Source organism: Scyliorhinus canicula, chromosome 3 (assembly GCF_902713615.1).
Source record: "Scyliorhinus canicula chromosome 3, sScyCan1.1, whole genome shotgun sequence".
Classification (NCBI taxonomy): domain Eukaryota; kingdom Metazoa; phylum Chordata; class Chondrichthyes; order Carcharhiniformes; family Scyliorhinidae; genus Scyliorhinus; species Scyliorhinus canicula.
The window spans coordinates 277,185,368-277,212,327 of record NC_052148.1 but is presented as its reverse complement, the minus strand read 5'-3'; the positions used below and the strand labels follow the sequence as shown (position 1 = coordinate 277,212,327).

Sequence of the window (26,960 nt, the reverse complement as noted above, 5' to 3'; positions counted from 1 at the left end):
AGGTTAAACTGAAACATTTTGACTTACCCTCGAGAAATTCAATCTCAGCTTCTTCAGTTTTAACACACACGCTGTTAAACATCGCGGTAGGTCTATCACTCCTTTTGACTGTATTGGTAGACAGACTGTGCAGAACACTGGTCTTCCCGGCGCCATCAAGACCAACGACAAGAACTTGCTTCATGCTTTCCTCATCCTTTAAAAACAAAGTTTCAAATCTTTAAGACAAACAGTCAAAAGTAAACTTGGTCTTTTGCAAAGTCTTTAGAGATGGTAAAGTGAATTTCCACCATAGCAACTCATCCAGTATAGATGAATACTCTGTCCATGTTATCAGATCAAGAGGAGAGTCTGTGCCCAGGTCAAATATAAACAATTGAATTTAAGATCGATTTTTTACAGCTGGGGAAGCAATTATAGTTCAATGTTGTGGTTACCAATTAATTCACTGTCTCCACTAATGCAGTGTGAATGGTTGTGATGCCACCAGGAATGGATCGCCCAGGGCAGATGGCCGATGGCCTGACTTGAATAGCTACAGTCATAATTTGAGCTGTTCCTCATGTTCCACTTGTGGAGCAAGTGGCCTCATCTTCTCTGGACCGTCCTCAAGCAGTTGAGGGCTGTCCAAACATTCCATGCAAGGTTGAAACCTGGGACTTAACCACTCAGGCTATTGGCCAGGTTGCGGTTGGTGATGGTTTAATGAATATAAGATGAAACTCTCTCTACTCTCCTTGAGAAGTCTTACCACCTGCCCATAATCCGTTGAAGAAATTCTATAGAACTTTCCCTCCTCAATGATAACGCGTTTCCAGTTACTGACATTAACTATTCAGTTTTCACTCTGTGTCTATGCAGGCCAAGACAAAAGGGTCAGTGATGGAAACTAGAAACATGAAAATTTAAGGGGCGGGCACGGTGGTTAGCACTGCTGCCGCACAACACCAGGGACCCGGGTTCAATTCTGGGTTTCGGTGAATGTCTATGTGGAGTTAGCACATTCTCCCCATGGGTTTCCTCTGGGTGCTCCGGTTTCCTCCCAGTCAAAGAACAACAAAGAACAGTACAGCACAGGAACTGGCCCTTCAGTCCTCCAAGCCTGCGCCGAACACGTATCCTATCTAGATCAATTCCCTATATCCTTCTATACCCCGTCTGTCCATGTGACGACCCAGATAAGTCTTAAAGGTTGCTAAGTATCTGCCTCAACCACCTCACTTGGCAGTGCATTCGAGGCCACCAACCCCCTCTGTGTAAAAAAAACTTCCTCCACAATCTCCACTGAACCTTTCCCCCCTCACCTTGAACTTGTGTCCCCCTGTAATTGTCATTTCTGCCCTGGGAAAAAGCCTCCAACGGTTCACCCTATCTATACCCCTAATAATTTTACAAACTTCTATCAGGTCGCCCCTCAGCCTCCATCTCTCTAGGGAGAACAATCCCAGTTTATTCAATCTCTCCTCATAGCTAATACACTCCAGACCAGGCAACATCCTGGTAAACCTTTTCTGTACTCTCTCCAAAGTCTCCATGTCCTTCTGGTAGTGTGGTGACCAGAATTGGAAACAGTATTCCAAATGGGCCCTAACCAACTTTCTATATAACTAACATAATTTGCGAGCTTTTATACTCGATACCCCGTCCGATGAAGGTAAGCATGCCATATGCTTTCTTTATCACTATTTCCACCTGTGCTGCCACTTTTAAGGAACTGTGGATCTGCACGCTCAAATCTCTCTCTGTGTCTATGCTCCTGCCATTTATTTTATAGCTCCCACCTGAATTGGATTTACCAAAATGCAACACCTCGCATTTGTCCAGGTTAAATTCCATCTGGCACTTCTCCACCCAATTTTTCAGCCTATCTACATGCTGCTGTATTCTTTGACATTCTTCATCACTATCTGCAACTCCTGCAATCTTAGTATCATCCGCAAACTTGCTAATCAGACCCACTACGTTTTCTCCCAAGTCATTATCACAAACAGCAGAGGTCCTAGTACCGATCCCTGCGGACCTCCATTTGGAAAATCACTCTTCCACCGCTACACTCTGTCTCCTATGGCCAAGCCTGTTCTGAAACCATCTAGCTAGTTCACCCCTGATCCCGTGGGATTTAATCTTTTGCACCAGCCTGCCATGACGGACCTTGTCAAATGCTTTACTAAAGTCCATGTAGACAACATCCACAGCCCTTCCCTTGTCAATCATTTTGGCCAGTCCCTGAATTTTCTAACCCAGAGGACAGTGGAAGCTGGAAAACTGAACAAATTTGAGGAGAAAGATAGGTTTTTATTTAGCAGGATGAAGGATTATGGGGAGTGAACAGGAAGGTGGAAATGAGACTGAGAGGAGACCAGCCATGATCTGATTGAGAGGAGACCAGCCATGATCTGATTGAACGGCGGCGGAGCCTTCTTGAGATTTTCCCTAATCTTAGCTGCCAGTGGGTTTTCAGGCCCCCTCTTTGCTCTCCTAATTGCTTTTTTGATCTCTCCCCTGCACTTTCTATAATCCACGAGTGCCTCTGTAGATTTACGCCCTTTATACCTGTTAAAGCCTCTCATTTCCTTCTCATCCAGTGCTGAATATTCCAAGACATCCAGGGTTCTCTGGACTTGTTGCTCCTGCATGTTGGTCCTGTACTCTCACCATTTTCGTTTTGAACTCCCCTCCCCCACTGCCCCCCACTCAAACTGTTCTGCTGCTGATTTGCCCAGAAGTTGTTCCCAGTCTACTTTGCCCGGATCCTGACTTATTTTAATAAAATCAGCCTTCCCCCAATCCAAAACTCCTTTTCGCAGACCATCTTTTTCCTTTTCCATGACAAATTTAAAACGTAGAGTGTTGTGGTCGCTATCACTAAAATGCCCCCCCCCCCCCCCCCCACCTAGAATACCCGTCCAGCTTCATTCCACAGAACTAAGTCCGGCACTGCACCATCCCTTGTTGGACCTTTGACATGTTGATATCAAAAGCTCTTTTGAATACCTTTAAAAATCTTCTCCTTCTAAACCCTTTACAACGTGACCATCACAAATAATGTTGGGAAAGTTGAAATCTCCAAATATAATTGCTCTATTATTGTGTTTACACACCTCAGTGAATTGTCTACCTATCCACTCCTCTATTTCCTGCTATTTGGTGGTCTATAATATTCTCAGCAGTGTGACTGCCCCCTTTTGTACCTAAGCTCTACCTCCAAAGCCTCATTAGAAGACCCTTCCAAGATGTCTGTATCTTGAAATATAGTGTGTAATTCTGGTCGTCACACTACCAGAAGGATGTGGAGGCTTTGGAAAGGGCACAGAAGAGATTTACCAGGATGTTGCCTGGTACGGAGGGCATTAGCTATGAAGAGAGGTTGGATAAACTCGGTTTGTTCTCGGTGGAATGACGGAGGTTGAGGGGTGACCTGATAGAAGTCCCGAACATTATGAGGGCGATGGACACAGTGGATAGTCAAAAGCTTTTTCCCCAGGATGGAAGAGTCAATTACTAGGGACTTAGGTTTAAGGTACGAGGAGCAAAGTTTAGAGGATGTGCAAGGGAAGTTTTTTTTATACAAAGGGTCGTGTGTTCCTTGAACCCGTTGCCGGAGGAAGTGGTGGAAGCAGGTACGACAGTAATGTTTAAGTGGTGTCTTGGTAAATACATGAATAGGATGGGAAGAGGGATACGGACCCGGAACGGTAGAAGGTTTTAGGTTAGACGGGCAGCATGGACAGAGCAGGCTTTGAGGGTCAAAGGGCCTGTTCCTGTGCTGTATATTTCTTTACGTTTGTTTGTTGTCTTTGCTCCTCATGAGAGCGCTGTACAGAAGTTTCACCCAGGAGGTGAATCCAGGCCCAAGCCCAAAGGTTCCAGTATCTCGATAAGGTACTTCCACTTGACTCTGTAAAATGCCCTTTCTGCATCCAGGGAGATGATCACTTTTGGTGTCCCCTCTCCGGGTGGAGTCATTGTAACGTTCAGCAGGCACCTGACGTCCAATGTTAGCTGTCCACTCTTGACAAAGCCCGTCTGGTCCTTCACAACCACCTCTGGGCATGCAACTCTTCAGGCGCTTCGCCAAGCTTTTTGTCAGGATTTTTGCATCTACACTGAGTAGGAGATGACCTCCTTCCCCGTCCCTGACCACGTTTCATCTCCAACCCTGCCACATCGCATCTCCCTCCCTTCCCCTCCACCCCCTCAGGTTGAGAAGGCAGAACCTATTCTCTTGCTTTTCTAGCTTTGATTTCAGCGTCTTGCAAAGGTCTCCCAAGAGTCCCACCTCCGCCTCCAATGTCAACACCCAATCTCTGTGGGCTGACATCATCCTCTCCATCTCTCAGATCAGCGACCCCGTGCCTCCAGACACTTTTCAACCCTTTTCATTGAGCCCTTCAGGGGTGCCACAGCCCCTTCGATGGCTTTCGATCAATCCTTCTGCATCTCTTTCCTTCGTTGATAAAAACCATAATCTGCTCCATTTGGGGTTTTCCAACCTGCACTGGCCCTTCCCTCCCCACCATCTTTCCAGTAACTCCTGCGCCGCAGATCTCTTCCAGTTCCTTGACAGATCTTTCACCTTCTTCTGCCGGGTTTGGTAACCAGCAGATGACATGCCACACCTGCGGTGGAATGTCTTCTCCAACCTTCAGCTACACTTTTCTGTCGCAGTTTCTCCCGTTTTCAGGTAAAAAAGAGCTATTTTCTATGCCTTCGAGCAGGAGCTGCCCTGTGTACAACCATTCACACATGGACCTGGCCAATGACCTCATTCTATCTATTCATTGGTATCAATGTGCACCACCACCTCTGTCTTATCACCCTCCCCCTTCAGGGTGCTCTGCAGCCACTCAGTGGCATCCCGGACTCTGGCACCTGGGACACGACACACCATCCTGGAGTCACGCCTACGGCGCAGAAACGCCTGTCTGCTGCCCTAACAAATTAATCCCCTACCCCCATTGCTCCTGCTTTCTTCTTCCTCCCATAAGACCATAAGACATAGGAGCAGAATCAGACCACCCAGCCCAATGAGTCTGCTCCGCCATTCAATCATGGCTGATATTTTTCTCATCCCCATTCTCCTGCCTTCTCCCCATAACCCCTGAACCCTTATTGATGAAAAACCTATCTATCTCTGTCTTAACGACACTCTGTGGTTTGGCCGAGTACAGACCCAGAGTCCTCAACCGTTCCTCGTGTGACAAGCTCTTCATTCCAGGCATCGTTCTGGACCCTTTTCCAAAACTGCTCACAATACTCCAAATGGGGTCTGACCAGAGCCTTGTATAGCCTCAGAAGTATATCCCTGGTCCTCTCGACATGAATGCTAACATTGAATTTTCCTTCCTAACTGCCGACTGAGCCTGCATGTTAACCTTAATAGAATCGTGAACGCGGCACTTGGCACAGTAGTTAACGCTGGGACTACAGCCCTGAGGACCCGGGTTCGAATCCCGGCTCTGGGTCACTGTCCGTGTGGAGTTTGCACATTCTCCCCGTGTTTGCGTGGGTTTCACCCCCACAACCCAAAGATGTGCAGGTTAGGTGGAGTGGCCACGCTAAATTGCCCCTTAATTGGAAAAAAACACAATTGGGTACTCTAAATTTAAAACAAAAAAGAAAATCGTGAACAAGGACTCCAAAATCCCTTTGTGCTTCTGATTTCCTTAGCATTTCTCCATTTAGAAAATAGTCTATGCCTCCATTTCTCCTTCCAAAGTGCATAACCTCACACTTTTCCGCATTGTCTTTCATCTGACACTACTTTGCCCACTCTCCCAGCTTGTCCAAATCCTTCTGCAGCTCCCTTGCTTCCTCAATACTACCTGTCCCTCTGTAGATCTTTGTATCATCTGCAAACTTAGCAACAGTGCCTTCAGTACCTTCCTCCAGGTCATTAATGTGTATTGTGAAAAGATGTGGTCCCAGCACAGACCCCTGAGGCACATCACTAGTCACCGGCTGCCATCCTGAAAAAGGTCTATTTATCCCCACTCTATGCCTTCTGCCAGTAAGCCAATCCTCTATCCATGCCAGGATCTTACCCTTAACACCATGGGCTCTTAACTTATTTAACAGTCTCCTACGCGGTACCTTGTCAAAGACCTTCTGGAAAGTTAAATAAATAAATAAATGAATAAATAAATAAACTTATTGTCACAAGTATGCTTATATTAACACTGCAATGAAGTTACTGTGAAAAGCCCCTAGTCACCACATTCCAGTGCCTGTTCAAGTACACAGAGGGAGAATTCAGAATTCTCAGGTGGTACGGGAATTGAACCCGTGCTGCTGGCCTTGTTCTGTATTGCAAACTAGCTGTCTCGCTCACTGAGCTAAACCAGCCCTGTCCACTAATTCTCCTTTGTCCAACTTCCTTGTTACTTCCTCAAAGAACTCTAACAGATTTGTCAGACATGACCTCCCTTTGACAAAGCCGTGCTGATTCAATCCTATTTTATCATGCACTTCCAAGTACTCCGTGATTTCAGCTTTAATAACGGATAAAATAAAATAAAATCTTACCAATGACCGAAGTCAGGCTAACCGGCCGATAATTTCCCGTCTTCTGCCTCCCTCCCTACTTAAACAGCCATGTTACATTAGCCACTTTCCAGTCCTCTGGGACCCTTCCTGCCTCCAGTGATTCCCGAAAGATCACCACCAATGCCCCCACAATTTCCTCAGCTATCTCTTTTACGACACTGGAGTGTAGTCTATCCGGTCCAGGTGATTTATCCTCCTTCAGTCCTTTCAGTTTCCCCAGAACCTTCTCCTTAGTAATGGTCACTGCATTCACCTCTGCCCCGATTCTCCTGGAGCTCTGGCATTCCACTGGTGTCTTCCACTGTGAAGACTGATGCAAAGTAACTATTCGGTTCCTCTGCCATTTCTTTGTTTCCTATTATTACTTTTGCAGCCACATTTTCCACTGGTCCAATGTCTATTTTTGCCTCTCTCTTACCTTTTATGTGTTGAAAAAAATTTACACCTTTGCCTCTAATCAGGCTTCAGGTTATCATAGAATTTACAGTGCAGAAGGAGGCCATTCGGCCCATCAAGTCTGCACTGACTCTTGGAAAGAGCACCCTACCCGAGGTCAACACCTCCACCCTATCCCCATAACCCAGTAACCCCACCCAACACGAAGGGCAATTTTGGACACTAAGGGCAATTTATCATGGCCAATCTACCTAACCTGCACCTCTTTGGACTGTGGGAGGAAACCGGAGTACCCGGAGGAAACCAACGCACACACAGGGAGGATGGGCAGACTCCGCACAGACAGTGGCCCAAGCCGGACTTGAACCTGGGACCCTGGAGCTGTGAAGCAATTGTGCTATCCACAATGCTACCGTGCTGCCCACAAAGGTGATTGAGATAACTGCCACTCAGCAATTAGGGTGTGGGCAGCTCCAGCTAACTGGTCCACTCAACTTTTAACTGAAAAACAGCAAAATTAAATTCACCACTTACCTATTTTAATTACCACACTGCTCCAAATTATGAAGTTTCAAACTCCCCTCATGTCCTGTCAGGCCGTTTATGGTGCCAGAAGTTTGGCTTTGTCGGCACTTCCTGGAGGAACCAGTACCCTCATCAGTTTCCAAAATGGAAAACTGATTTGTGAGCGGGATGCCAGGGGTCTCCTGCACCACCTGGCCATTTCTTTTTGCCTGTCTGTGGTCACCCATTCTCTTTTTTTCTCCAATTCCTTCAGCTGTGGTGTGACCACCTCTCTAAATGTGCTATCCGCACTCAGCCTCGTGGATGTTCCAAAAGTGTCTCCAGCACTGCTCAGGCTGAAGTTTCTGCGTTCGGGGGCATTTCCTGCACACATGGTCTTCTAGGATATCATAGAATTTACAGTGCAGAAGGAGGCCATTCGGCCCATTGAGTCTGCACCGGCTCTTGGAAAGAGCACCCTACCCAAGGTCAACACTTCCACCTTATCCCCATAACCCAGTAACCCCACCCAACACTAAGGGCAATTTTGGACACTAAGGGCAATTTATCATGGCCAATCCACCTAACCTGCACATCTTTGGACTGTGGGAGGAAACCGGAACACCCGGAGGAAACCCACGTACACACGGGGAGGATGTGCAGACTCCACACAGACAGTGACCCAGCGGGGAATCGAACCTGGAACCCTGGAGCTGTGAAGCAACAGAGCTAATCACTGTGCTACCGTGCTGTCCATTTGTCAACTTGTACCTGTAGTTAACCAACCTTATTAGCTGCACGCTGTGCGTTCACACACATGCATATTCACTCTGGTTTAGACCTTTTAAAAAACTTTTCCCCTTACTCTGACCCCAGGAAATTTCTTAGTATTGCTGACTCTGTCAAACTGTCATATCTATCCCAGTACTCTCTGATATATCCTCCTTTTCAGTTTATACTTCACTACTTCCTGTTGCCAGCTTTTCTCCTCTCCACTCTGAATTTCCCCTTAGGTGATCACCCCTCTGCCAATTTAGCTTCAATCCTCCCCAACAGCGTTCACAAACCTCCCTGCAAGGACATTAGCCCCAGTCCTGTTAAGGTGTAACCGTCCTTGTATAGGTCCCACCTGCCCCATAACTGGTTTCAATGCCTCAGAAATCTACAGCCCTCCCTCTTACTCCATTTCACCAGCCATGTGTCAAACTGCTCGATCTTCCTATTCTGAAGCTCACTAGCACGAGGCACTGGGAGTAATCGTGAGATTACTGCTCTTGATATCCTGCTTTTCAATTTCCTTTCTAACTTCCTAAAATCTGCTTTCAATCCTTTTCTGCCTCTGACATTGGTCCCAATGTGCATCACGACAGATGTACATGCTCTCTGCACGGATGTGCAACATTTTAACATTCTTCACATCAGCTATCTTAAGCAAATTGTGAACATTGTGTCAGATTAGAGACTGCTCTGTTGGCCCATGGCGATAGGAACTGGATTGACAAGTATCAATTAAAAATAATGTGCATTGGGCAAGTTTCAGCCTGTAGATTAAAATCAATATTGCTGGAGCACGGTTGTGCAATGGTTAGCACTGCTGCCTCATGGTGCCGAGGTCCCAGGTTCGATCCTGGCTCTGGGTCACTGTCTGTGTGGAGTTTGCACATTCTCCCCGTGTCTGCATGGGGTTCGCCCCCAGCCCAAAAGTGTGCAGGGTAGGTGGATTGGCCACACTAAATTGGCCCTGAATTGGGGAAAAATAATTGGGTACTCAATTTATTTTTTTCAATGGCAAACAATAGGGGGCCCAGCACGGATCCCTATGGTACGCCACTGGTCACTGACTTCCAGTCACTAAAGCAGCCGTCAGTCATCACCCTCTGTCTCCTACTCCTAAGCCAATTATGAATCCGCCTTATCAAATCACCCTGTATCCCATGTGTATTTGCTTTCTTTATAAGTCTCCCATGCAGGACCTTGTCAAAGACTTTGCTGAAATCCATGTAAACTACATCAACTGCACTACCCTCATCTACACACCTGGCCACATGCTCAAAATTTTCAATCAAATTTGTTAGGCATGACCTCCCCCTGACAATTGGCCACGCTGACCATTCTTTTTAAAATAAACATTTTATTGAGGTATTGTTGGTATTACAATAATAAAGTAAATAACGTACATGAATCCATAAACATTGTGCAAAAGCCGTCTCCATCCCTTACAGGTCCCACCTTTATTAACCACCTACTCGATACTAACCCCCCCCCCCCCCCCCCCCCCCCCCCACCCTTCTGCTGATGATTAATTTTCCGCAAAGAAGTCGACGAACGGTTGCCACCTCCGGGTGAACCCCAACAGTGACCCTCTCAAGGCAAACTTTATTTTCTCCAGACAGAGAAAGCTAGCCATGTCAGATAGCCAGGTCTCTGACTTTGGGGGCTTTGAGTCCCTCCAAGCTAATAGTATCCGTCTCCGGGCTACCAGGGAAGCAAAGGCCAGAACATCTGCCTATTTCTCCTCCTGGATTCCCAGATCTTCTGACATCCCGAAAATGGACTCAGTGCCACCCTTGTTTTTAACACTGTGGACATGACATGTGCAAACCCCTGTCAAAATCCCCTCAGCTTCGGACATGTCCAGAACTTGTGGACATGGTTCGCTGGTCGTCCCGCACACTTTGCGCACCTGTCTTCCACCCCAAAGAACCTGCTCATCCAGGCCACTGTCATGTGAGCCCGGTGAACGACCTTGAATTGTATCAGGCTGAGCCTGGCACATGTTGTGGACGCATTGACTCTACTCAACGCCTCCGCCCATAGACCATCCTCTACCTCTCCTCCCAGCTCCTCCTCCCACTTGCGCTTCAGCTCCTCGGTCTGCGTCTCCTTTGACCCCATAAGTTCCTTGTAAATGTCAGAGACTCTCCCTTCTCCCACCCACCCTCTGGAAACTACCCTGTCCTGAATCCCCTTAGCGGTAGGAGCAGAAAGGTTGACACCTGTCTACGTAGGAAGTCCCGCACCTGCAGGTATCTGAATTTGTTTCCCCTCGCCAACCCAAACTTCTCCTCCAGTGCCTTCATACTCAGAAAGCTCCCCTCTATAAACATATCCCCCATCCTCTCAATCCCTGCTCTCCGCCATATCCGGAACCCCCTATCCATACTTCCTGGGGCAAACCAGTGATTATTACAGTTGGGGACCAGACCGATGCTCCATCTGCTGCCACATGTCTCCTCCATTGCCCCCAGACTCTCAAGGCCGCCATCACCACGGGCTGGAGGAGCACCGTGCCGGCGGGAACGGCAGAGGCGCCGTTATCAATGCCTCCAAACTGATGCCCTTGCATGAAGCCGCCTCCATACGCTCCCATGCCAACCCTCCTCCCACCACCCACTTTCTCATCATGGCTATATTCGCCGCCCAGTAATAGTTACTAAAACAAAGAACAAAGAAACGTACAGCACAGGAACAGGCCCTTCGGTCCTCCAAGCCTGTGCCGACCATGCTGCCCGTCTAAACTAAATTCTTCTACACTTCCTCGGTCCGTATCCCTCTATTCCCATCCTATTCATGTATTTGTCAAATGCCCCTTAAATGTCACTATCATCCCTGCTTCCACCACCTCCTCCGGCAACGAGTTCCAGGCACCCATTACCCTCTGTGTAAAAAAAACTTGCCGCTTGGATGCCGAGATACCTCAAGCTTCCCCCTACTAATCTAAACGGCAGCTCCCCCAATCGCCTCTCCTGTCCCCTCACCTGGACTGAAAACATCTCACTTTTCCCCATATTTAGCTAATACCCTGAAAACCGGCCAAATTCCCCTAAAATCCTCATGATTTCTTCCATCCCCTCTATTGGGTCCGATACATAGAACATAGAACGATACAGCGCAGTACAGGCCCTTCGGCCCACGATGTTGCACCGACATGGGAAGTCAAAAACTAAAGGCCATCTAACCTACACTATGCCATTATCATCCATATGCTTATCCAATAAATTTTTAAATGCCCTCAATGTTGGCGAGTTCACTACTGTTGCAGGTAGGGCATTCCACGGCCTCACCACTCTTTGCGTAAAAAACCTACCTCTGACGTCTGTCCTATATCTATTACCCCTCAATTTAAGGCTATGTCCCCTCGTGCTAGCCACCTCCATCCGCGGGAGAAGGCTCTCTATCTAACCCTCTGATCATTTTGTATGCCTCTATTAAGTCACCTCTTAACCTTCTTCTCTCTAACGAGAACAACCTCAAGTCCATCAGCCTTTCCTCACAAGATTTTCCCTCCATACCAGGCAACATCCTGGTAAATCTCCTCTGCACCCGTTCCAAAGCTTCCACGTCCTTCCTATAATGAGGCGACCAGAACTGTACGCAATACTCCAAATGCGGCCGTACCAGAGTTTTGTACAGCTGCAACATGACCTCATGGCTCCGGAACACAATCCCTCTACCAATAAAGGCCAACACACCATAGGCCTTCTTCACAACCCTATCAACCTGGGTGGCAACTTTCAGGGATCTATGTACATGGACACCGAGATCCCTCTGCTCATCCACACTGCCAAGAATTTTACCATTAGCCAAATATTCTGCATTCCTGTTTTTCTTTCCAAAGTGAATCACCTCACACTTCTCTACATTAAACTCCATTTGCCACCTCTCAGCCCAGCTCTGCAGCTTATCTATGTCCCTCTGTAACCTGCAACATCCTTCCACACTGTCTACAACTCCATCGACTTTAGTGTCGTCTGCAAATTTACTCACCCAACCTTCTGTGCCCTCCTCTAGGTCATTTATAAAAATGACAAACAGCAACGGCCCCAGAACAGATCCTTGTGGTACACCACTCGTAACTGAACTCCATTCTGAACATTTGCCATCAACTACCACCCTCTGTCTTCTTTCAACTAGCCAATTTCTGATCCACATCTCTAAATCACCCTCAATCCCCAGCCTCCGTATTTTCTGCAATAGCCAACCGTGGGGAACCTTATCAAGCGCTTTACTGAAATCCATATACACCACATCAACTGCTCTACCCTCGTCTACCTGTTCAGTCACCTTCTCAAAGAACTCGATAAGGTTTGTGAGGCATGACCTACCCTTCACAAAACCATGCTGACTATCCCTAATCATATTATTCCTATCTAGATGATTATAAATCGTATCTTTTATAATCCTCTCCAAGACTGTACCCACAACAGACGTGAGGCTCACCGGCCTATAGTTACCGGGGTTATCTCTACTCCCCTTCTTGAACAAAGGGACCACATTTGCTACCCTCCAATCCTCTGGCACTATTCCTGTAGCCAATGATGACATAAAAATCAAAGCCAAAGGCTCAGCAATCTCTTCCCTGGCTTCCCAGAGAATCCTAGGATAAATCCCATCAGGCCCCGGGGACTTATCTATTTTCACCTTGTCCAGAATTGCCAACACTTCTTCCCTACGCACCTCAATGCCATCTATTCTAATAGCCTGGGTCTCAGCATTCTCCTCCACAACATTATCTTTTTCCTGAGTGAATACTGACGAAAAGTATTCATTTAGTATCTCGCTTATCTCCTCAGCCTCCACACACAACTTCCCACCACTGTCCTTGACTGGCCCTACTCTTACCCTAGTCATTCTTTTATTCCTGACATACCTATAGAAAGCTTTTGGGTTTTCCTTGATCCTACCTGCCAAAGACTTCTCATGTCCCCTCCTTGCTCGTCTTAGCTCTCTCTTTAGATCCTTCCTCGCTTCCTTGTAACTATCAAGCGCCCCAACTGAAACTTCACGCCTCATCTTCACATAGGCCTCCTTCTTCCTCTTCACAAGAGATTCCACTTCTTTGGTAAACCACGGTTCCCTCGCTCTACCCATTCCTCCCTGCCTGACTGGTACGTACTTATCAAGAACACGCAATAGCTGTTCCTTGAACAAGCTCCACATATCCAGTGTGCCCAACCCTTGCAGCCTACTTCTCCAACCTACACATCCTAAATCATGTCTAATGGCATCATAATTGCCCTTCCCCCAGCTATAACTCTTGCCCTGCGGGGTATACTTATCCCTTTCCATCACTAACGTAAAGGTCACCGAATTGTGGTCACTGTCTCCAAAGTGCTCACCTACCTCCAGATCTAACACCTGTCCTGGTTCATTACCCAAAACCAAATCCAATGTGGCCTCGCCTCTTGTTGGCCTGTCAACATATTGTGTCAGGAAACCCTCCTGCACACATTGTACAAAGAACGACCCATCTAATGTACTCGAACTATATCTTTTCCAGTCAATATTTGGAAAGTTAAAGTCTCCCATAACAACTACCCTGTTACTTTCGCTCTTTTCCAGAATCATCTTCGCCATCCTTTCCTCTACATCCCTAGAACTATTAGGTGGCCTATAGAAAACTCCCAACAGGGTGATCTCTTCTTTCCTGTTTCTAACCTCAGCCCATACTACCTCGGAAGAAGAGTCCCCATCTAGCATCCTTTCCGCCACCGTAATACTGTCCTTGACTAGCAGCGCCACGCCTCTCCCTCTTTTGCCCCCTTCTCTGAGCTTACTAAAACACCTAAACCCCGGAACCTGCAGCAACCATTCCTGTCCCTGCTCTATCCATGTCTCTGAAATGGCCACAACGTCGAAGTCCCAGGTACCAACCCATGCTGCCAGTTCCCCTACCTTATTTCGTATACTTCTGGCATTGAAGTAGACACACTTCAAACCACCTACCTGAACACTGGCACCCTCCTGCGAAGTCAAATCTATGCTCCTGACCTCTATACTCTCAATCTCCCGTACCCCAAAACTACAATCCAGGTTCCCATGCCCCTGCTGAATTAGTTTAAACCCCCCCAAAGAGCACTAACAAATCTCCCCCCCAGGATATTGGTGCCCCTCAGGTCCAGATGTAGACCATCCTGTCTATAGAGGTCCCACCTTCCCCAGAAAGAGCCCCAGTTATCCAGAAATCTGAATCCCTCCCGCCTGCACCATCCCTGTAGCCACGTGTTTAATTGCTCTCTCTCCCTATTCCTCGTCTCACTATCACGTGGCACGGGCAACAACCCAGAGATAACAACTCTGTTTGTTCTCGCTCTGAGCTTCCATCCGAGCTCCCTAAAGGCCTGCCTGACATCCTTGTCCCCTTTCCTACCTATGTCATTAGTGCCAATGTGGACTACGACTTGGGGCTGCTCCCCCTCCCCCTTAAGGACCCGGAAAACACGATCCGAGACATCACGTACCCTTGCACCTGGGAGGCAACATACCAAACGTGAGTTTCTCTCGCTCCCACAAAATCTCCTTTCTGTGCCCCTGACTATTGAGTCCCCAATTACTAATGCTCTGCTCCTCTCCCCCCTTCCCTTCTGAGCAACAGGGACAGACTCCGTGCCAGAGGCCCGTACCCCATGGCTTACCCCGGTAAGTCGTCCCCCCCACAAGTATTCAAAACGGTATACTTGTTACTCAGGGGAACGACCGCAGGGGGTCCCTGCACTGACTGCTTCTTCCCAGTCCCTCTTACAGTTACCCATCTATCTCCAGTCTTTGGTGTAACTACTTCCCTGAAGCTCCTATCTATGACCCCCTCTGCCTCCCGAATGATCCGAAGTTCATCCAACTCCAGCTCCAGTTCCCTAACTCGGTCTTGGAGGAGCTGGAGATGGCTGCACTTCCTGCAGGTAAAATCAGCAGGGACACTTACGGCATCCCTCACCTCAAACATCCTGCAGGAGGAACATTGCACTGCCTTCCCTGCTATCCCTCTAAGTTCCAACCAAGTTCTGGTTAACAAATATAAAATAAATAAAAAATAATATAATATAGCACTTACCTGCTCATAAAGAGCCCCTGGCTCTTTAACAAAGTCTCACCCCTGTCTCTCCGCTCTTTAATGAAGTCTCGCCCCGTCTCTTCGCTCTTTAGTGAAACCTCGCCCCGTCTCTCCGCTCTCTTTAATGAAGCCTCGCCCGTCTCTCCGCGCTCTTTAATGAAGCCTCGCCCCTGTCTCTCCGCGCTCTTTAATGAAGCCTCGCCCCTGTCTCTCCGCTCTTTAATGAAGTCTCGCCGCCCCTGTCTCTCCGCTCTTTAATGAAGCCTCGCCCCGTCTCTCCGCTCTTTAATGAAGTCTCGCCCCGTCTCTCCGCTCTTTAATGAAGCCTCACCCGTCTCTCCAAGCTCTTTAATGAAGCCTCGCCCCTGTCTCTCCGCTCTTTAATGAAGCCTCGCCCCTGTCTCTCTCCGCTCTTTAATGAAGCCTCGCTTCATTAATGAAACAGTTTAGCCAACTATAAAACTCCTTAAACACCTTATTCACCTCTGCTGAGTCTCCAACCAGGTTCCCGTCTCCGTCTTTTACTTTCCCTATCTGCCTGGCTGCCTCCCTCTTTCTAAGCTGCTGTGCAAGCATTCTGCTGGCCTTCTCTCCATGCTCATAGATCGCCTCCCTCGCCTTTCGCAGCCGCTCCACCACCCTCCCTGTGATCAGCAAGCTAAACTCTGCCTGTAACCTCTGCCATTCCCTTAAAAGCCCTGCCTCTGGGGTCTCCGCATACCTCCTGTCGACCTGTAGTATATCCTTAACCAGTCGGTCCATCTCTGCCCTGTCTACCTTCTCCCTATGGGCCCGTTTCGAGATCAGCTCCCCTCTGACCACCACTTTCAGTGCTTCCCAGACCATCGCTGCTGAAATTTCCCCCGTGTCGTTGACCTGCAGGTAGCTCTGAATACATTTCCTCAGCCACATCACATCCCTTTGTCAGCCAAAAGTCCCACATCTAACCTCCAGTGCGGGCACTGGTTACTGTTTTTACTAACCTGCAGGTCAACCCAGTGCCGGGCATGGTCTGAGATTGTGATCGCCGAGTACCCCGTGCCCACCACCCCCGTCAGTAAAGCCCTGCTTAGAATAAAGAAATCAATCTGGGAGTAAACTTTATGCATGAGTGAGTAGAAGGAGAACTCTTTCACCCTCGGCTGCCCAAATCTCCATGGATCCAGCTCTCTCCCCCCCCCCCCCAATCTGCTCCATTAATCCTTTTAGTTCCTTTGCCATTGCTGGCACCCTGCCTGTTTTCGAGCTTGACCGGTCCAAGCTAGGGTACATAACTGTGTTGAAGTCCCCTCCCATGACCAACCTGTGCGAGTCCAGGTCCAGTATCTTCCCCAGCATCCTCTTTATAAACTCCACATCATCACAATTTGGCGCATACACATTTACTAATACCACCTAAACCCCCTCCAGTTTCCCACTGACCATAATGTACCGACCTCCCACATCCGAGACAATTCTACCCACTTCAAACACCACCCGCTTATTGATCAGGATCACGACCCCTCTAGTCTTGAATCTAGTCCCGAGTAAAAGACCTGACTGACCCAGCCTTTCCTCAGTCTAATCTGGCCAGTTACTCTGAGGTGAGTCTCCTGCAACATTACCACTTCCGCCTCAGTCCCCTCAAATGCACGAACACACGTGCCCTCTTGACCGGCCCATTTAGCCCTCAAACTTTCCAGGTGATCAGCCTAGTTGGGGGGCTCAATGCTGCCCCCCCCCCCCCCCCACCCTTCGCCGATCAGCCATCCCCATTTTTAGGCACGCCTCCAGCCCATGCTCCGCGCCTCCACCGCCCGCTCCCAGGCAGCCTCCGCCCCAACCTCCTCTCTGTCCCTTAGCACAAGTCCCTCCCTTGTCAGCAGAACATTTACTCCCCCGCCCCCTAGTAACAACACAATGTAACTCAACCCCTTTAATACGCCTAACATATGCACCCCCTTCCCCAAACCCGGGGGGGGGGGGGGGGGGGGGGGGGGGGGGGGGGGTTGTTAAAAAACATGAACGTTGCAGCAAAGTTCAAAAGTTCTCAGTCCACCACTTCCGTGAGCTAGCCCGCCCAGCTAGCTTGGTGGCCCCCAACCCTGGCGCCGAAAAGTCTCCCACCTAATGTTCCCTCCCCCCCCCACCCGCCCCGCTCATACATACATATTCCAATAACAAACAATCGCAACACAATTGCCCGACAGAAAAAACAGGGGAAAAAAATGCTAACAAAGATGAAGTAAGAGATCCAAAATCTAAACAAGCACACTTCCATCCCCCAACAGTGCAAAGGAAAACCTTAACTCACTCAGCTCTGCCACTGGTCCCAAATCAATACAGAAGCCATTACAGACAGCATCCACAAAACGAAAAACGAAAAACTTTTTTTTGTTAATAAACATGAACGTTGCAGCAAAGTTCAAAAGTTCTCAGTCCACCACCAGTCCTTTCCTTTTCGCGAAGTCCAGCGAGTCCTCAGGCGACTCAAAATAAAAGTGCTGTTCCTTGTGCGTGACCCAGAGACGGGCGGACAGCCCGAACTTCACATTTTCTTAAAAAGAACATAAGAACTAGGAACAGGAGTAGGCCATCTGGCCCCTCGAGCCTGCTCCGCCATTCAATGAGATCATGGCTGATCTTTTGTGGACTCAGCTCCACTTTCCGGCCCGAACACCATAACCCTTAATCCCTTTATTCTTCAAAAAACTATCTATCTTTACCTTAAAAACATGTAATGAAGGAGCCTCAACTGCTTCACTGGGCAAGGAATTCCATAGATTCACAACCCTTTGGGTGAAGAAGTTCCTCCTAAACTCAGTCCTAAATCTACTTCCCCTTATTTTGAGACTATGTCCCCTAGTTCTGCTTTCACCCGCCAGTGGAAACACCCTGCCCGCATCTATCCTATCTGAAGGATCTTAAGTTGAAGGATCTTAGGATTATGAAGTTTATTCAATTCAGGGTTACCGGTTGTTCTTGTACATTGCTGAAACTCAGTAGAAATTCAAGTTAAAAACTTGTCAGGTGCAAATAAGAATTGTTTTATTTGGAGTTCATTGGTTACAACATGAAAATCATTTAAAAGGTAGTTTGTAGACAATTTGATTTTCTTCAAAGAATCACAGGAATTATCTTCTGAGACAATAGCCCGAACACAACTTTAAAAGTCAAAGTCTGAAGTCAAAGTCTGAAAATGAAATATGAATACAGAACTCTTTTTCTAATTCTCTTCCTTTACTTTCTTTCTCTCTCTGTCTCTCTCCTTTTCCTCTCTGTCTTTCTCTCTTCTCTTTCTTCTTCTCTTCCTCTCTTTTTCTTTCTTTTCTCTCCTCAAAATGGTGGCCAAATCGTCCATGGATATACTATTTCATATCTGTCTTAAACGATCCGATCACACCCCAATATAATCCTAATTGGTTTGGGTTAGACTCAAACACATTTGATTTGATAGCAAGCTGTCCATCTTCACTATGTAAAGAATGCAATATTGTCCTTATCAAAACCAGCAAAAACTGACCGAATGCTGACCTACCTATTGCCACAATGGAGACCTCATGCTGACCTCACTGCTGCAACAATGGAGACCTTATGTTATCTCGTCATACTATAAGAACATAAGAACCAGGAGTAGGCCATCTGGCCCCTCGAGCCTGCTCCGCCATTCAATTAGATCATGGCTGATCTTTTGTGGACTCAGCTCCACTTTCCGGCCCGAACACCATAACTCTTAATCCCTTTATTCTTCAAAAAACTATCTATCTTTACCTTAAAAACATGTAATGAAGGAGCCTCAACTGCTTCACTGGGCAAGGAATTCCATAGATTCACAACCCTTTGGGTGAAGAAGTTCCTCCTAAACTCAGTCCTAAATCTACTTCCCCTTATTTTGAGGCTATGTCCCCTAGTTCTGCTGTCACCCGCCAGTGGAAACAACCTGCCCACATCTATCCTATCTATTCCCTTCATAATTTTAAATGTTTCTATAAGATCCTCCCTCATCCTTCTAAATTCCAACGAGTACAGTCCCAGTCTACTCAACCTCTCCTCATAATCCAACCCCTTCAGCTCTGGGATTAACCTAGTGAATCTCCTCTGCACACCCTCCAGCGCCAGTACGTCCTTTCTCAAGTAAGGAGACCAAAACTGAACATAATACTCCAGGTGTGGCCGCACTAACACCTTATACAATTGCAACATAACCTCCCTAGTCTTAAACTCCATCCCTCTAGCAATGAAGGACAAAATTCCATTTGCCTTCTTAATCACCTGTTGCACTTGTAAACCAACATTCTGTGACTCATGCACCAGCACACCCAAGTCTCTCTGAACAGCGGAATGCTTTAATATTTTATCGTTTAAATAATAATCCCGTTTGCTATTATTCCTACCAAAATGGATAACCTCACATTTGTCAACATTATATTCCATCTGCCAGACCCTAGCCCATTCACTTAACCTATCCAAATCCCTCTGCAGACTTCCAGTATCCTCTGCACTTTTCGCTTTACCACTCATCTTAGTGTCATCTGCAAACTTGGACACATTGCCCTTGGTCCCCAACTCCAAATCATCTATGTAAATTGTGAACAATTGTGGGCCCAACACGGGTCCCTGAGGGACACCACTAGCTACCGATTGCCAACCAGAGAAACACCCATTTATCCCAACTCTTTGCTTTCTATTAATTAACCAATCCTCTATCCATGCTACTACTTTACCCTTAATGCCATGCATCTTTATCTTATGCAGCAACCTTTTGTGTGGCACCTTGTCAAAGGCTTTCTGGAAATCCAGATATATCACATCCATCGGCTCCCCGTTATCAACTGCACTGGTAATGTCCTCAAAAAATTCCACTAAATTAGTTAGGCATGACCTGCCCTTTACGAACCCATGCTGCGTCTGCCCAATGGGACAATTTCTATCCAGATGCCTCGCTATTTCTTCCTTGATGATAGATTCCAGCATCTTCCCTATTACCGAAGTTAAGCTCACTGGCCTATAATTTCCTGCTTTCTGCCTACCTCCTTTTTTAAACAGTGGCGTCACTTTTGCTAATTTCCAATCCACCGGGACCACCCCAGAGTCTAGTGAATTTCGGTAAATTATCACTAGTGCATCTGCAATTTCCCTAGCCATCTCTTTTAACACTCTGGGATGCATTCCATCAGGGCCAGACTTGTCTACCTTTAGCCCCATTAGCTTGCCCATCACTCCCTCCTTAGTGATAACAATCCTCTCAAGGTCCTCACCTGTCAAAGCCTCATTTCTATCAGTCGCTGGCATGTTATTTGTGTCTTCCACTGTGAAGACCGACCCAAAAAACCTGTTCAGTTCCTCAGCCATTTCCTCATTTCCCATTATTAAAACTCCCTTCTCATCCTCTAAAGGACCAATATTTACCTTAGCCACTCTTTTTTGTCTTATATATTTGTAAAAACCTTTACTGTCTGTTTTTATATTCTGAGCAAGTTTACTCTCATACTCTATCTTACTCTTCTTTATAGCTTTTTTAGTAGCTTTCTGTTGCCCCCTAAAGATTTCCCAGTCCTCTAATCTCCCAGCAATCTTTGCCACTTTATATGCTTTTTCCTTCAATTTGATACTCTCCCTTATTTCCTTAGATATCCACGGTCGATTTTCCCTCTTTCTTCCGTCCTTCCTTTTTGTTGGTATAAACCTTTGCTGAGCACAGTGAAAAATCGCTTGGAAGGTTCTCCACTGTTCCTCAACTGTTCCACCATAAAGTCTTTGCTCCCAGTCTACCTTAGCTAGTTCTTCTCTCATCCCCTTGTAATCTCCTTTGTTTAAACACAAAACACTAGTATTTGATTTTACTTTCTCACCCTCCATCTGTATTTTAAATTCCACCATATTGTGATCGCTCCTTCCGAGAGGATCCCTAACTATGAGATCATGAATCAATCCCGTCTCATTACACAGGACAAGATCTAGGACCGCTTGTTCCCTCGTAGGTTCCATTACATACTGTTCTAGGAAACTATCGCGGATACATTCTATAAACTCCTCCTCAAGGTTGCTTTGACCGACCTGGTTAAACCAATCGACATGTAGATTAAAATCCCCCATGATAACTGCTCTACCATTTCTACATGCATCAGTTATTTCTTTGTTTATTGCCTGCCCCATCATATCGTTACTATTTGGTGGCCGATAGACTACTCCTATCAGTGACTTTTTCGCCTTACTATTCCTGATTTCCACCCAAATGGATTCAACCTTATCCTCCATAGCACCGATGTCATCCCTTACTATTGCCCGGATGTCATCCTTAAATAACAGAGCAACACCACCTCCCTTACCATCCACTCTGTCCTTCCGAATAGTTTGATACCCTCGGATATTTAACTCCCAGTCGTGACCATCCTTTAACCATGTTTCAGTAATGGCCACTAAATCATAGTCATTTACGATGATTTGTGCCATCAACCCATTTACTTTATTCCGAATACTACGAGCATTCAGGTAAAGTACACTTATGTTGGTTTTTTTACCTCTGTTTTGAATCTTTACATCTCCAGTTTTATTCCTTTTGTTATTACTGGGCCTATTCACTGAGCTCCCCTCAGTCACTGTACCTTGTACTGTCGCCCTTTTAGATTTTTGACTATGTCTTCTCTGCCTTGCATTTTTCCCCTTACTTCCTTTTGCTTCTGTCCCTGTTTTACTACCTTCCAACTTCCTGCATCGGTTCCCATCCCCCTGCCACATTAGTTTAAACCCTCCCCAACAGTTCTAGAAAACACCCCCCCTAGGACATCGGTTCCAGTCCTGCCCAGGTGCAGACCGTCCGGTTTGTACTGGTCCCACCTCCCCCAGAACCGGTCCCAATGCCCCAGGAATTTGAATCCCTCCCTCTTGCACCATCTCTCAAGCCACGCATTCATCCTATCTATCCTGACATTCCTACTCTGACTAGCTCGTGGCACTGGTAGCAATCCTGAGATTACTACCTTTGAGGTCCTACTTTTTAGTTTAACTCCTAACTCCCTGAATTCCGCTTGTAGGACCTCATCCCGTTTTTTACCTATATCGTTGGTGCCTATGTGCACCACGACAGCTGGCTGTTCACCCTCCCCTTCCCCCCCCCCCCCCCCCCCCCCCAGAATGTCCTGCAGCCGCTCTGAGACATCCTTGACCCTTGCACCAGGGAGGCAACATACCATCCTGGAGTCTCGATTGCGTCCACAGAACCGCCTGTCTATTCCCCTTACGATCGAGTCCCCTATCACTATAGCCCTGCCATTTTTCTTCCTGCTGTGCAGCAGAGCCAGCCACGGTGCCATGAACCTGGCTGCTGCTGCCTTCCCCTGGTGAGCCATCTCCCTCAACAGTATCCAAAGCGGTATATCTGTTTTGCAGAGAGATGACCGCAGGGGACACCTGCACTGCCTTCCTACTCTTGCTCTGTCTTTTGGTCACCCATTTTCTATCTCCCTCAGTAACCTTCACCTGCGGTGTGACCAACTCACTAAACGTGCTATCCACGACCTCCTCAGCATCGCGGATGCTCCAAAGTGAGTTCATCCGCAGCTCCAGAGCCGTCAAGCGGTCTAACAAGAGCTGCAACTGAACACACTTCTTGCACGTGAAGGAGCCAGGGACAGTGGACGTGTCCCTGAGCTCCCACATCGCACACGAGGAGCATGACACGGGTCTGGGATCTCCTGCCATGTCTTAAACCCTTGGTAAACTTAAACAACTAGAATTTCAAAATAAAAATAAATAAATTAGACAATGAAAAGAAAAAGAGAGACTACTTACCAGTCACTTACCAGGGTTAAAAAGCACCTCCTCACACTCTGCACCGAATTACCTCACTGCACCAAATTACCAAGTTTCAATCCCCACTCTGGATGAGTCTCACTCCGGATGTGTCTCCTGGAAAAATGCTATCTTACTGTGTGCGCTGTCTGTCTTTTATACAGACCTCAGCTAACCGATGACTCAAAAAATACCTTAACTTCAAAGAGAAGAATACATTGTGCCCCGAAACAGGCCTCAGGTGATTGACAGATAACTGTCTCTCAGCAATTAGGGTGGGGGCAGCTTCAACAAATCAGACACTAAGCTCCACACTGCACTTTTAACTGAAAAACAGCAGAATTAGATTTTCCACTTACCTTTGCTGATTTACCTCACTGCACCAAATTACCAAGTTTCAATCCCCACTCTGGATGAGTCTCACTCCGGATGTGCTCCTGGAAAAGTGCTAGGCATAATTCCGAAAATATAATTCAAACTGTCTTTTAGAAGATTGTTTCAATGAGAATGTTGGAATCAAATATATATATATATATTATATTTGATTCGATGTTTTAACTGTCCATTTATTAAGTACAAGGCAACACAGTCTAAAATGTTTCAGCTCGCATAATCATGGAATGTAATTCACCCTAATCTCAAACGGTGTGAGAATCGTGCAATTGCTCATTCTTATTCCTCGTTGCCATGGATTCAACCCTTGTCCTTGGAAAAATGTAAAGTTCATATCAGACTTCTGTGTTTTGCAAACTCATGACTGAGTTTGGAAATTATATGTTTCTATCATTTTAAAACTGGGAATTAATATTTATGCTTTAAGCAGCTTTTTACCTATATTATGTGTATTTGAAATACCTGACTTCTACACTATCTATTCCCTTCATAATTTTATATGTTTCTATAAGATCCCCCCTCATCCTTCTAAATTCCAATGAGTACAGTCCCAGTCTACTCAACCTAAGGGTTGACCTGATCTGATTAAAGCCCGCTCTTCTCCTGGCCACCTCCGCACTCAGATCTTGGTAGATCCGCAGGATACTGTTGTCCCATTTACAGCTCCGTGTCTGCTCGGCCCACTGTAGAATGCGCTCCTTATCCAAGTACCTGTGGAATCTCACCACCATTGCCCTCGGGGGGTCTCCCATTCGCGGCTTCCTTGCTCCATGAGCTCTGTCTACCTCCAAACCCCATCCCTCAGCAGCTTCTCAAACATATCGGGTACGATTCTCCGCTCCCCCCGCCGGGTGGGAGAACCGCGGGAGGGCCGGGCGACTCACAACACGCGACCCTGGCACCCCCCCCCCCGCGATTCTCCCAGCCCCCACTCGCAGAATCGCCGCTCGCCGTTTTTCATGGCAACCAGCGATTCTCCGGCCCGGATGGGCAGAGCAGCATGACGTTCCCGACCTGTTCACGCCGGCGGCAACCACACCTGGTCGCTGCCGTCGTGAACATGGCGCCAAATCTTAGTTTGTGGCTTGTGGGGGGCGGAGAGGGGAGTGTGCACCACGGCCGTGCTCGGGAGGGGACTGGCCCGCGATCGGTGCCCACCGATTGTCGGGCCGGCGTCTCCAAGCGACGCACTCTTTTCCCTCCGCCGCCCCGCAAGATCAAGCCACCACGTCTTGCGGGGCAACGGAGGGGAAGATGGTAACCACGCATGCGCGGGTTGGAGCCGGCCAACCTGCGCATGCGTGGCTGACGTCACTTAGGCGCCGCCGTCGCGACATTCTCGGCGCACCACCTTGATGCAAGTGTCATGGTCCGGCGGCCGAGATTTACGGAGCGCCGTTCCTAGCCCCCTCAGGGGGTGGGGGGTGAATAGGGTGCGAGGAGCGGCCTCCGAGGCCGTCGTGAAACTCGGCCGAGTTCACAACGGCCTTCCCAATGCCGCGCGGGAGCGGAGAATTCCGCCCATCTGCTATGTATGCCCCAGCGTCCGCTGCTTCAGACCCCTCCGGGAGTCCAACGATTCTCATGTTCTGCCGGCGGGACCTATTCGCTAGATCCTCCCCGTTCTCCAGGAGCTTCTTCTGCTGGTCTCTCAGCATCCCCACCTCCAACTCCATCACAGTTTGATGTTCCTCCTGCTGAGCCAGCACCTTCTCTACCTTCTGCATTTTCTGATCTTGGGCATCTAATGTACGCTCCAGCCGCTCAATTGACTCTTTTATCGGGTCCAAGCAGTCCCGTTTCTGCTTAGCGAAGCCTTCCTGAATAACTTGCATCAGCTGCTCCGTTGACCACTGGGTCAACAAGCCAGAGGTCCGGTCCTCCGCCATGCTGTCTCCCGCTGCAGCTTCAACCCAAGCCTTCTCTGTCTTTCTGTTTCTGCCTTTACGAACACTTCTAGTCCTTCTCTCCATGCACCGATGTGGGAATTCAGTACAATTGCCTCTGTCATCAATTTTTCAATTCAAGTCCGGTAGAAGATTGGGGGAAACTGTCCAAATGTCCGACCCGAGTGGGAGCCACCAAATGTGCGACTTACTGCTTCATAGTTGGCACCGGAAGTGAGGCTGACCATTCCTGATCAAACCATGACTCTCCAAATGTAAATTAATTTTTTTCATGGTCAGCACGGCGACCTTAGCACCAGGGACCCTGAACGATTGTCTGTGTGGAGTTTGCACATTATCCAATGTCGGCGTGCGTTTCCGCCCAGTCTGAATGGGCCGAATGGCCTCTTTTTGCACTGTAGGGATTCTATTATTTCTAATAGTTTCCTGATCACAACAGTGAGACTCAAAGGACTGTCGTTCCCGCTTCTTTCCACAAACACCAACCAATCGGCGAATACGATGAAAAAATATCCATTCATATCCACCCACCCCCACCCCCCTTACCACTGCACCCCACACCCCCCCCAAACACCCACCCCCTTCCCAACCCCTCCACCCCCCTTACTACCGCACCCCACCAAACACCCACCCCCTTCCCAACCCCCTTACTACCGCACCCCACCCCTCCCCCAAACACCCAACCCCTTCCCAACCCCCCCACACTACCGCACCCCACCCCCCCCCAAACACCCACCCCCTTCCCAACCCCTCCACCCCCTTACTACCGCACCCCACCAAACACCCACCCCCTTCCCAACCCCCCCACCCCCCTTACTACCGCACCCCACCCCCCCCCCAAACAACCACCCCTCCCCCAAACACCCAACCCCTTCCCAACCCCCCCACACTACCGCACCCAACCCCCCCACACTACCGCACCCAACCCCCCCACACTACCGCACCCCACCCAACCCCCCCCCCCCCGGCCGGGCCTCACCTCCGCTTCCAGCGCCGGCCTTTGGCCGCCGAACAGTTGGTCCCAGGCGGCATAAATGATGCTGCCGACCAGCGCGACGGCCACTCCGAGCACCCCGACCCGGTAAACCTGCTCCAGCATCGGGACCCCGACCCCCACATCCGGATCCGGGTCAGCGCCTGGGGGGGCGGGGCTGGGGGAGGGGCCATTGTGACCAGGAGTACGTCATCGCCCCACCCCGCCTGACCACGGGCCCCACCCCTCCTGACCACGGCCCTCCTGGCCCTGGGGACGGCCCTCCTGGCCCTGGGCTCCGCCCCCTGACCACACCCCTGACCCCAGACCCCACCCCCTGACACCAGGCCCCGCCCCTCGCTCCCCCGACCCCACCCCTCCTGACCGCCAAGCCCCACCCCCTGACCCCACTCCCCCTCCCCGCCCCTCAAACCCACTTCCCCTCCCCCTGCCCCTCGACCCACCTTCCCCCTGCCCCCTCCCCTTCCCTCCCTCCCCCCTTTGACAGACTCTGGACAGCCTTTTTTGAGGCAATGTCCAAAGTGGTGGGGAGGAAGGTGGAGCCGTGCCCGAAAGTGGTGGCCTTCGGGGTATCAGACCAGGTCTCTTCATGGGGAAGAGGGCAGATGCCCTTGCCTTT

At 48.5% G+C, this 26,960-nt stretch overlaps 1 protein-coding gene across 2 annotated transcripts in view; it reads right to left on the bottom strand.

Moving 5' to 3' along the window:
* The window catches only part of arl9 (ADP-ribosylation factor-like 9), a 36,488-nt gene extending 9,973 nt beyond the window's left edge, over window positions 1-26,515 (bottom strand). The window contains exons 1-2 of one of the 2 annotated variants that reach the window (XM_038792915.1): window positions 26,327-26,515; window positions 28-196 (exon numbers count right to left, since the gene is read on the bottom strand). In XM_038792915.1, the coding sequence (XP_038648843.1) occupies window positions 28-196; window positions 26,327-26,446 (289 nt within the window). In that variant the 5' untranslated portion in view covers window positions 26,447-26,515. Of the gene's footprint in view, window positions 1-27; window positions 197-4,279; window positions 4,349-26,326 lie in introns of those variants that run through there. The other variant, XM_038792916.1, reaches the window with a different exon arrangement.
* Window positions 26,516-26,960: the final 445 nt, after the last annotated feature.